The sequence below is a fragment of the Amphibalanus amphitrite genome, unplaced genomic scaffold, assembly GCF_019059575.1.
Source record: "Amphibalanus amphitrite isolate SeventyFive unplaced genomic scaffold, NRLGWU_Aamphi_draft 000064F_arrow, whole genome shotgun sequence".
Lineage (NCBI taxonomy): Eukaryota > Metazoa > Arthropoda > Thecostraca > Balanomorpha > Balanidae > Amphibalanus > Amphibalanus amphitrite.
Window position 1 is genome coordinate 703549 of NW_024881560.1, and position 12099 is coordinate 715647.

Below are 12099 nucleotides of genomic sequence, written 5' to 3' on the forward strand. Positions count from 1 at the left end.
GAACGACGCGGAACCGCTTGTGTGACGTCGGAAGCTTGACTTGGCGATAAGTCTGTCTTGTGTTGAGGCAGGGAAGTTTTGGAAAGTCGGAACTGTCGCGCTGTTGTGGGGGGAGGGGGATGGAGAGAAGTCGGTTCCAGCGACGTAAAATATTGTTGGTGGATACGTTAAGTTAGGTGGTACGGCACAACTCTTCTTGGATGGAGCACCGAGCATGCTATACCAAAGCATTTGGGCTTCGAGCTGTCGCATGGACGCTTAGTTGCGAGTTCGGCCGTCTGAGAAGACTGAGATCAGTGACGACTGCTTGGGGATCATGAGACTAATGTCAGCCGGTAACCTGAGACGTCCGCCAATTTTCCTCTGGGATTACGGGCTCAATCTGTGGAATGTACCTACTATTTGGCAGCACTGGCTGCAGCAGCAGAAAACGGCAATTGGATGCAAACTAATTTCGCATTTCATACGCATACGCATTTCAGTCTTTCGTATATTGACGGTCCCAGGAATCATTATGTAGATTCGGATACAGCCTTGACCCCACCCTACCCCAGTTGCAGTGCGCTATCTAAGCTCAGACTTAAAGGAAATAGTTCACTTTTAACAAACCCAATGTTATCTGCCCAAAAGTGAAATGCGTAGACCAAAATGATTATTTTATTGTGTTTCAACTTTTTCCATTAACTGTTGAAGTCGTCTAATCAGATCGTTTGTGCTTATGAATCATGATTTACAGCCGGTGCAACGAATGACGACTGGCGGGGAAGACGAACAACGGCAAGTATTTGCCAGGAATACATGACGTTCTTCACCACAGGAGCTTTTGGACAGGTGGCGTCCAAACGTGCACAGTGCGCTAGTCCCTCAGTAAAGAGCTTTTTGCCGCTTAGCCAAAGAGCCCCGTGCGTCTGCTGGAACGGCGGCTTCCACTGAAGCGGCGTCGTCCACCAGTACTGAAGCGGCGGCGCCCACCACCGGAGCGGCGTCTGCCCGGCATCCGTCCGGTCCGGCGGCTGGTGCTGCCGGTCGCCAGCCGCTCGGCGATGCTGGTGACGCAGCCGTCGACCGACTCGGTGGCCCAGCAGTCGAGGAACGCGTCCACCGTGTCGGCGCCGTTGGCCTGGCACGTGCTCAGCACGGTCTGCTGGAGCGCCTTCTCTGAGTCGGTGGTGGTGGCGCTGGCGGTGATGGCCGTCTGCACGGCCGTCAGGTCTACCGTGTCGCCGCTGGCCAGGCCGGCCGCCTGCAGCGAGCAGTTGGCCGCCGCCTTGGCGCCCTCCTCCAGCGTCGGACACAGGCTGTCGGAGATACTCGAGCTGGAGAAGTCGCCACTGAAGATGCTCGTGAACATGCTGATACCGATTGACGCCTTCGCCTGCATCTTGCAGGTAAAGAAGGTGGACAGGTCGACCAGAGACTGGATGCCGAGTGGGCACTTGACCAGTGTCTTGGCGTTAAGGCAGAGAGTGGTGTTCTCGTCTTGGCGCTTGCAGTCGCTCTTCTGGCTGAGTTTCAGGCAGGTGAGGACGTAGACACGCTGCTGCTCCGCGGTCAGGGTGGTGTTCATGGCGGCGATGCAGGAGTCGGCGCTGGCCTTGAGCTGGTCGGTGAAGGTGGTGTTGCTGGACAGGGACTCGATCACCGTGTCCAGAGCCGCTGCGTCCACGCCCGTGTCGCTGGTAATGTTCAGCCTGTGGACACGCGCAGCGACCCGTCAGAGTCGGTCGAGCATGGACATTGAGCATACATTGAGCATTGAGCAATGAGTAATGAAATATATATTTAAACGTGATATTTGAATGAGAGCTGAATGAGAGCGGTCCAATCGCACCCAATATAAGCATCGGTACCTCATGTACGCTCCTCATGTGTTTGTCCTTGTAATGCATCCGAGTTTTTAGTTCGTCTCTTTTCAACGCAGCTCTGCCCGGTGTCCATAAGGTAATTAGCATTCCGAAAATTATCCAGGATGAAGATTATTGGCATGCATGCCGTGTATAAATTGTTCCCTCCCTTTGGTTACTCATATTGAACGCTATCATTCAACATTCAGAATGCTGTATGCGCGTCTGATGTCTGATCTCAGGACTGAGCAAACAGCCTCACTCACTGGGTGGCGATGCAGCTGAGCTTGTCGGTTTTGCCGCCGAGTCTGAAGGCGCTACTCCGCCGGCCCCACGCCGGGGAGCGGCCAAAGCGGCGACGCGGCATGCACGCGCTCACGGCGTCGGTGACGGTGGTGGGCAGCTCCGAGGTGAAGTTGGCCGGAACGCAGCTGTTCGAATCCAGGAAGCACAGCGACGTCACCGTCGGCTTACTGAACTCACGGAAGAACGCTGCCGCAGAATAGACCGGTTCAATGTCGGTTAAGAAGACGGGAGATTTGTGTATTTCATGTGACATCAGTATCCTCAGTGATCTGACTGAAAGGCTGCCAGCTGGCATCAGTTTCGGCCTGCGATTTGATTTGAGTGATTAAAGCCTATCAGAAAAAAAATAAAAAGAAAAAGAATTTTTGCAGATAAGTGCAACGGCACACCGCTAATTTTGGAAGCTTCGTCTTACGTTGGAAGTAGGTACTTACAGCCCTCATCTCACTGCTTGGACTGTATTTTTTTTTTCGACAAAACCGATGATAGGTAACTCGAAAACTATGCTATCTGTCACTCGAAAATCGTAACACCAAGATGCGTGAGGCTTCATATTTTAGATTGGGCTCATCATGGTATAAAATTTCCACACATTTTGCCCACAATACATGATAGTTTACATTTGCCCCAAAACAAACTTTGGTCTTTTCTTGCCAGCACTTTGTGTACTGTAGGGGAAGCGGGGGTAACACCGCCACTGTGGGAAACACCGCCACCCCATCTGGCGGCGAAAGTATGAAATGTGAAGTGTAAAAATCCGTTATTTCCTATTGACCGCACGCAGGTAAGCGTCTTCTGATTTGTGTTCCGGTGTTTCAGTGTAATCGAAGCTAAATGTGGGCATTTAAAGAAAAATGCACATTCTCTTATAAAAATTCGATGAGTTGGGAGCACTTTTGAATGTCTTTAAGTAGAGACTCATTTTGATTTACTTGATTACATCGAAAAATAACTGATCGGCTTTGTCCAGTAATATAAGTTTGCTTGAACCGTGTAGTACATTCTTACCGCTGGCGATTTTTGCTTGTGATCACTTATTGGGGAACACCGCCACCCCGTGGCGGTGTTACCCCAATTGAGGTTGCGGTGTTTCCTGTTTGTAGCGTGATAAGTGATGAAACTCCAAAGACACGCTTTATTTATGTTCGTAGATGTTCCTAAGTCGGGAATAAGCAACTTATTTGATTTTTTACTTTATATTTTTCATGCATCCCGACCAAGCACTTGCCAGCTGTATAAAACTGGCAAACAGCTGATGAGCCTATACCTATTTAGGTGTCCATTACCGATTATTTGCGAAAATTACCACTTACCGACAGGAAACTCATCGCACACGATCTCTGAACAATTAAAAGCTTTCGTAGGAATGGGTTGGGTTAACATCAACACCGGTGGCGGGGTTACCCACACAATTTGTAGGCAGCAAATATGCAAGGTATTTTTAAAAGTCGTGATACATGAAAACCTTTTAGGAGCATGCAAAATAAGTACCTAAAACACGTGAGAAAATGTTTAAATATTGTAACCAAAACAATAACTACCAAGAGACTTCACACATATTCTCTCATTTTGGCGAAAAGCTTAGGGGGGCGGTGTTACCCCCGCTTCCCCTATAAGTTATTTAATGATGGACCCAGTCGAAAGTGTCGAGCATGGCACATCTCTGTGCTATGAATTCCGATCGACTGAAAACATAGCCCTCGAGCTATTATCGCTTTCGTCTAAAAAAGAATACCTACCACGCAGTAAGATGAGGGCTGTTATAGGTACAGCCCACCGCTAAAGTAATGTAGGGTTTTACCAATCTCAACGGTTGGCTTTGACTGGCGATTGTTTAATGCGGAGTGATCGAAAAGAAGATGTCAGTAGCTAAAGTTGCAGCTGCAAGGGTGACTAGGTATACATATAAGCTACATTCAAAGTTTCACTGTAGTCTGGCTAATCGTTCCTAAGCTTCAGAAGCAGAACATACCCATGACTGAAACCTTACATTACTTCTGCTGTGGACTGTACCTATTATTCTGAAAACGCAGAAAGGAAATGGAAGCCCTGCTCGGGCGAATTCGGCGCTCACTTTCCACCATTGACGGCAATAACGGACAACGGTTCCTCCCATATGGCTATGTAGATATATGTATGTAGATAACTGAGTGGTCACTTCACTGGCCTAAAGAGTTTGGAGCGGTAATAGGCAGCCGGTGGCAGACACAACTAAAACCTGTCACCTTCTCGAAATTTTCCTAGAAGTTCAGTTCATTCCCGTCAAAATATTAAAACAAATAACTAAACAAGTCATAGAGCACTGACCTGTGGCCGTTCCCAGGAGGCCCAGAAGGGCCATCCAGGAGAGGAGCATCGCACTGCCGACCGGGGCTGCCATGGCGTCACTCTGCGACAGCTCCCGCCGGCACGCCGTTTTATCGTGGTACCTCGCATTGCCGACTCATTGGCGAACTGATGCCGAGCCACACCCGTGACGCACCACTCCTGCATCCCCACCCCTCCCACCGGCCCCTATACGAACAGCCCAGCAGAGGGTCAGTGTGATCCAACCACGTGAATGCCATGGAATGAGGGCTATTCACTGACTGCAGTATAAAACTGCTTCTACGTCTTAGCCATGTTCACGACGGGTCATCTTGGAAATGTACCAAACTTGACTAACTGTACCTATGTTACCAAATCACTTTTACAGTAAAGATCTTAGTTTCATGAATTTATTCCAATGTTTTAATCGAAAATAATATTTGATAATTCGATAAATGAGGCATACCCATAGGTAAGCTGCAGCTATGTGCCACGTAAGCTGAAAGCTAGGAGGCATAGGGAGGTAGGTAGGTAGGTATCGGGAGAGCGGGGTCAAATGTAACACGGGGCAATTGTAACAGTGTTAATAATTCATAAACTTACCAATAGAATGCGCTAATGTTAAGACCGAAAATGCGTAATTCTATACTGCCTTTCCCAACGGAGTTTGAAGCGAAAGTGCCGGGTATGTCGATGGCTGTGCACAGTAATGTGTTTTTGAGTGCATTTTATAAATTTTTATACCGTTATATTTGATTAGCTCATTCCCGCCATTGAAAAGATATCGACTTCAGACTTTGTGTAAGCGTTGGCAGGCTTGTTGTCCATAAATTGAAAGCATTAAATGCTGTACATGCAACATCTTTATGCGCCAGTTTCGTCTAAAATATGTCAAGGCGCGACGGGGACAATTGTAACATTTTTGCAGGGGTCAAATGTAACAGGTTATAGGTCAGTCGCCATTATGTCAAAGTCGTCAAATTTTTAAGGGAGATGAAACATTGCTAGAATTAAGAGAGCTGTAAGTTTTGTCGCAATCGGCAGCTTTTTACGCGATTTATTTGCGAAAAACCGAGGGAGAGGAGGTCCATCCAACCCCTGTATAAGTGCGAGGTTTTAAGCCTTTTTTTCCTGAGAAGAACCGTCTCTACCAAGTCTGGGAAGATGAACAAGTGTTCAATACTTTTGTTAAATCAAAGTTTTGGGAAAGATTGTGTTGCTGTAGCCTGTAAATTAGCATGTTACAATTGTCCCCGGGTGGTGTTACTTTTGACCCCGTATCTGGGGTGAATTGTAACAGATGAATTGACTTTTTCGGACAACAATTTTGACCCAAAAAATAAGTTATTTCGGAAATGTTTTAACAGCATTTTAAAGACAAAACCTCATAGTTTCTGAACATAAAAGAAAGAGTTTTATAACTGCAAACGTGTTTGCACCAGATGATAAAATGCAAAAAATGTTACAATTAACCCCTTTCTCCGCTACTATGAATTAACCATGAACCTAATTTGACCGAGTCCTACCAAATGTGAACAAATGTGTAGGTACCCATGGACAATGGTGAAAACGGCTATTTATTGTACTTATCATAGACATTATACATAGGTGGGTATACGAAACGACCTCGGTCCCGCGAAAAGGTTCAAACGTGGCGCTGTGTGCATGTGTTCCAGCCCATGCTAGTAATTAGCTTTCCCTTGCCAGTACCACAAACGGCAATTCCGACAAGATCTTTTTCGGATTTTAGATCGTTTTTCGTCCTTCGGATCTGGTTTCATTTTTGCAATCCAGTGCTCGCGATAGAACGCAATTCCAGAAGTGATATATCCGAATGCTCGCAGGCTAATGATGAACCTCTTCACACAACTAGTGAAGACATGAGGTACCTAATGGTCCGCGAATGTCCATATAGGTAGGTATTGGAAACTCAGCTAACCAATATTGCCTCTAAGTTCTCGAAGCTGATAATTATCCGATTTCGGACATCATTTAGCCGCTTTCGTACAGTTTCTTGTTTCTTTACGATTGAGGACTTAAGTGCGCTACCAGTACCTACTCAATTAGTGTGACCGTGTTCAACTGCAAGCAACATGACGGAAGCACACATTTTACCATCGTAAGCTTTGCATCAAAACCATATCAGCAGTGTGTACATACCTACTCAGGAACAAGTATTCTCGTTCGTTGTCGTGTGACTGGCTTATGCTAAATGATCGTCACCAAACATAATTGATAGGTGTTGACGATTTTTGTGACTTCAACAAATGCAAACAGCCGTCAGCACATCAGCACTTTTTACCTTTGTAGGTACCCTTTATGACTGAGGGGTTAACACGGCACATCAACGGTTCGCATGAGACACGGCACACAGTTATCATCTACATCAGTCACAGTCCGCATTTTTAATTTGCCAGCCTCATCTCCGGCGATGACTGGGCAAATGGTGATGGCCTGGCACCGGAACTGGTCCGGGCCAGGCCAGTAGCCCGGTCGGCGGCACCGGATATCCGCCCGCGCGGTGACGCGCGGCACGAACCAGCCCGTCACATACACACAATCATGGTGAACATGCAGCAAAAGCACCCAGCCGAAATCTGCGACATAAACAAATTGAACATGGCTGCCAGAATGAATGTTGACATGTAGGTAGGTATGTGTATGTTACGGGCAATATGCTGACTAACAACAAATCCGATACATCATTCGCAGCATATTTGACTATTTGAACCCCGGATAAATGGTGGGATGCATTAGCGTAGGACCATGGGTGCAGTGGGTGCAGCTGCATTCACAATACTTCTCCAGCTGGTACAGGCAATGTAGGTATTCTGCGCCCACAATTGTATCGAGCAAACACTTCCTTTCGCGTCAACGCTACTTCACACGCTGTTTGACGAGTTCAGGATATTTTGTCCTCTACCCATCCTTCGAGGCATTTGCTACTTTGATGGTCTTCAAAACATATAGGTATGTCAGATATGTATTTGTGCTGAGGTGGAAAAAAAGCGGAGCACATGTGAAAGCCCACATACTGACATACCCATGGCCCACTCTAGAAAGCTCTCTAGTCACTCTCTAGCCACTCTCGATATCTTGAAAACAGGCCAAGTCGGCCGTGTTTATTGCGTGAATTATTGACTATCAATAGTCCAAAATGCAACATTCTGAATCGGTACCCTTTCGACGTCGTACACCCCCTCGAAGATCGCAATGAGACTCCCTCCTGGAACCGTTTTCAATATCGGTGGCGAATGGCGATACATACCGTAAACGGGGGTGACTTTGCCATGTTTCCAACTTTAGACGCTGGTATTCCTCACACTTCTTAACTTGTTGGGATGACTCTATGTTCAAAACACGGATGAAGATTAGCTCTTTTGGTTTTGCTATTATTGTATTTATATCTTGCCTAATAATATAATTTTTTTTTAAAGAAAATGAGTCTTGGCAAAGTTAAACTAAAAAAGGGCGACTTTGCCACTATGTCAAAAAATGGTTTTTTAACGCTTGCAAATAATTTTTAAGTATTTTTGTTCCATTGTATGGGGGAGGCCAACCATCTTTAATAGGGTTGGGACCTATCTGCATGCTCTGTATGTTTTGGTAAAATAAAAAAAGCTCAGAATTTTTAATGATTTTATTTAAAATCACTTTGTTAAAAAAATGCCTAGTTAGTTCAGAAATTAATTATTTGTGGCTGAAAACAACTTGCTTCTGATTGGTCGGGCTAATCATGACGTCACATGTAGGTATATAACTGTCTGTATATTTGGCGCAGTTGAGACATACATTTTCTATGTATTTTCCTATGGTAAATCGGAGTGATTGGTCGTGTTTTCAGTGTCTCTTTATTTTGCGCTGGTATTGCGTGGCTAAGAAGTTTTATCAAGAATGGCATATACTAAAATGTTCCTTTAATAATGGAGCTTCAATATCTGTGAGTTTTATTGGCAAGCGAAAACTGATTTCGCTGTTATTTTATCTGGAAATTACTCATTTTTTTAGGTCAATATTTAAAATATTTTACGGGAACAAGTTGGCACTTTTCTTGATTTTTGCACTCAAATCGCGTGCGATTCAACTGTATTGGAACTTGCAAAGAAGCTTGGTGATTAATTAACTGTGTTGTTATGGCACTGTTTGCAAAGCATGGATAATGAAACTCTGCCAAAGACTTACCTACATAGCAATGCCTCAAGTAATACGCAGGAGGGACAGAATTCAGAGTCCGATCGAGAAGAATCGGTGCAAATGCTACGAAGACCAGGCAGCTCTGATACAATAGCTAGTCGTCTCACTACTCTCACTCCATTAGACCAGCTGATTCCTGACAGCACCGACTCGGATGCAAAGATGGAGCTCATCTTCCAAGCCAGAAACCAGTTCTTTGATGGAAGATGTGATGCTGCCTCTGTCTCTGCTTTGTTGGCCACTTTGGACGGGGCGGAGCTCCGCTCCTTGCGTGAGCGGTTATTCGCCTGTCATCCAGAAATAGTTCCTTCGTTTGCTGGCCGTTCCCTGATTAGGTGCAATACGGGGAGCTGTAATCAGGGAAGTAACTTTCCATATGAAAGGGGTGCAGGTGCACCCCCGTCCCCCATCCACTAGAAGTGCACCCCCATAGGCTAAGCGGCGCCCCACACGCCGCCCCACACGATTAGCTCTAGAGCAGATGGCGAGGGTGATTTCCCGGCTACATTCCATCTCGGCGTCGTGATGCTTGTGGGCTTGGAAAGCGTCCAGTCGTATGTAGGGTAGTGTAGGGGTAGGGTTGAGTTCAATAAGGTCCTTACATTTGAAAGGTTTGAACAACCCGCAATCAGCACAACATACCACAAGTTAAATAAAACACTACCAAACTCCGCCCAACTAATATTAATAAACATTACAGCCAAACTAATGGCCTAAATAAAAATATATCTCAAATCCTAACAGTTATCGCGGGTGATGGCGCCATGAGTTGCTATTATCCAAAACAGATGCAAATAAACATGTTTGTATGTCCTATGTATGTTTGTTTTAAAAACGTTGCAGCGGCGCTGGGAACTGCAGTCTTAGATCTGGGTATGTTTGGCATCTGCAACTCTTCATGTACACATTAACCCTATTTCGGACGGGGAGGCCTTTCAGGATTTTCTTGTACAATTGCCAAACGCCGCGAGACATTCAGCTCATATTTGGTGACTTTTCCTAAATGCTCATTGCGCACATCTCAGCAAAAAAAAAAAAAAAATGCCGGGTCAGGTCAGGTCAGGTAACCAGAGCGGGTTTGTTGACCCCACCTCAGAAAAGTTTGCAAACACGTCAGAGCTTGAGTTTTTCACGAAGTTATTTCCTCTCATCAAGTCTTCAAAACAGTACCTGCAGTATGTGTCGTTTGTATATCTCAGAATTTTTGATCTGTGACCTGAGGTTAGGTCAGAGTCGTGACCTTTACATTGCAAGCCTATGGAAAAGTATTGAAATGCGACCTGCACCTCGAGTAAACGAGTCAAAACCACCCAATTCTTTAAGAATTATGACAAATTATCTTATCTGTAATGATCCAGGTGCCATTTACTGACAGGGACACCGGGGAGGGTTATCTGAGCCGAGATCATGTGAGGTGATACCTACCATACATCAATGCTCACAATACTTACAATATTGACAATGCTTTTGCTTACAACACTTACAATACTTACGATGAGACCAGCAAGCACTCTGCCGTTACAGTTCTAACTTCTGTTTCGAAAACCGACGTTACACACATTCGCTGCCAGCATAACATGTATTGTTTGACAGTAACAAAATACAATTGACATCTGAACCCCAAACGGACCGCCATCCACTCAAATTTTATAACCCTGACCGGTCAGGGGGCGAATGGAGGTCATCTCCTGGGCATTACACTCAGCCCTTGCACAAAATATCTCACCTCACGGCTCACAGTGATCATTACAATAGCACCGACTTGATAGTGGATTTCAAAGTACTTGCATCAGCTCTTCCTGCTATTGCAGACGATCATCTCCTCAGGGTAATGTTGTTCGGGACATGAACGAAGATCGTTTTCGGAGTTTCATAAGTGCTACTGCAACAGCCTGGCACAAAACAGGACTTGTACGCTCTTCTCTGCACTTTGCCCTTCAGTATATCACAAAAGAATTGTTTAGAATCCATCTTACGCTTCTTTCACAGTCTCCCTTGCCACCGTAGGGCGTAGATAGATTGCTGTTGCTGGTAAGTTAAGGCACGGTAGATAGAAATCGATAGAAATTACCTCGGTTCTCAACGCCTTAAGTTATTTTCATAAAAAAGAACAAATAAATGATCAATAAGATGACAGGAATGTAAACATTTTAATCGTAAAGTAGTCCAAATATTGGAATGAGCTTTTGCTTTTCAGCATCCTCCGATTCATCATCTTTATCATTTGAAAATTCGAGGTACATAAAATGTTTATCACGCGCTCAATGTTAAGTGGGAATATAGTACACGGCAGACACATCAATTTTTGACACTGAACATTTCATCCGTAAATGTTTTAGCATAATTTAAAGTTAAAAACAGCGCAAATGGCAGAGTGAAACAAACAACATCTTTCACCCATTGATATAACATGTAATCTGTGGTGCGCCAGATGCGCCATTATTTGTCAACCGCAGAAGGTGACATGTGACGTAACAGCATCAAGAGCATCTTTTTTCAAGAACTTTTCAAAACAAGTTTCCTATCTTTCTTCCCCCATTTCTCTCAGCATATTGATTTTATGAGGCAATGGTATGCACCATAAATTCTGTGAAAATAGTTTGATCATTTTCATGCATTCTTAAAAAATCCAGTTCCCAACCCCATTGTTTAATAGGAAAAAAATAAAGCAGTTCAAAGTTTTTTGCTCTTAAATGATGTACAAAAAAGGAGAGATAGGTACATTACTTTTATAATACATTATATTTGTTGAAAATTATTGACATTGATAGTAAATAGAAACTGAAAAATGGTTCAGAATAGATAAATAAATACGCAAAAAATATGATTGTATCGGTACTCTAGGACCGCGCCACAGTCCTCCAGCGGCATTGAGAGGAACAGAAAGAAGACGTTCTTGCGGCAAATTACGGGCACCCTTATTATCAGCGTTTTGATCTATAAAATGATACCGATTTCTTCAGCTAGTCTTACTGGCAAACTCAGGAGTTGTAGATGATCATGACTGTGCTGAAAAGTTGGGCCCAGCTTCATCCATTTTTTTAGTTTGGTAATTTTTGACTTTCTATACTCCCACTGTGCATTCCTGTGCTAATTTTAAACGTATAAACTCTCACTTTCTTAAGCCAGTTTGGAGGTCAAAATGATGCTACATTAAAAATTATTTTGAATTGCATTGGATAATTATTCAATTTTTGCATAAATAACATGGTGGCAAAGTCACCCCATGTGGCCTGCTATTCACTTGGAAAAATCGCCACCAAAAATTTTAGCTAAATGAAGTGACAAATGCCAGTTTTGTTGGATATGCTAACTTAACAGCCTTGTCATGATCAACAATAGGGGAGAGCGGGGAGAGTTGTATCATGTCCAAGTTGTATCAGGGCGAATTGTGGCAAACTTATCCAATAGGTAGATGGCGCTCGTGACACGACCAGCCGATGAGGTT

The 12099-nt window shown here is 44.5% G+C and overlaps 1 protein-coding gene across 1 annotated transcript; it reads right to left on the reverse strand.

Moving 5' to 3' along the window:
• Positions 1-635: 635 nt before the first annotated feature.
• On the reverse strand, positions 636-4964 carry LOC122378744. Its single transcript, XM_043360199.1, has 3 exons — positions 4458-4964; positions 2111-2336; positions 636-1691 (listed from the first exon to the last, which is right to left on the reverse strand). Exons 1-3 carry the CDS (start codon positions 4528-4530, stop codon positions 887-889), a joined length of 1104 nt encoding a protein of 367 aa, XP_043216134.1. The 5' UTR covers positions 4531-4964; the 3' UTR covers positions 636-886.
• Between the last annotated feature and the right edge of the window lie 7135 nt (positions 4965-12099).

Excerpts from the sequence above, each read along its gene's own strand:
- LOC122378744 (XM_043360199.1), bottom strand. The coding sequence starts at position 4,530 with ATGGCAGCCCCGGTCGGCAGTGCGATGCTCCTCTCCTGGATGGCCCTT. Across the intron at positions 2,337-4,457 it reads CCTCCTGGGAACGGCCACAG|CGTTCTTCCGTGAGTTCAGT; the intron begins GTCAGTGCTCTA and ends ATTCTGCGGCAG. Across the intron at positions 1,692-2,110 it reads CTCAGCTGCATCGCCACCCA|GCTGAACATTACCAGCGACA; the intron begins GTGAGTGAGGCT and ends GCGTGTCCACAG.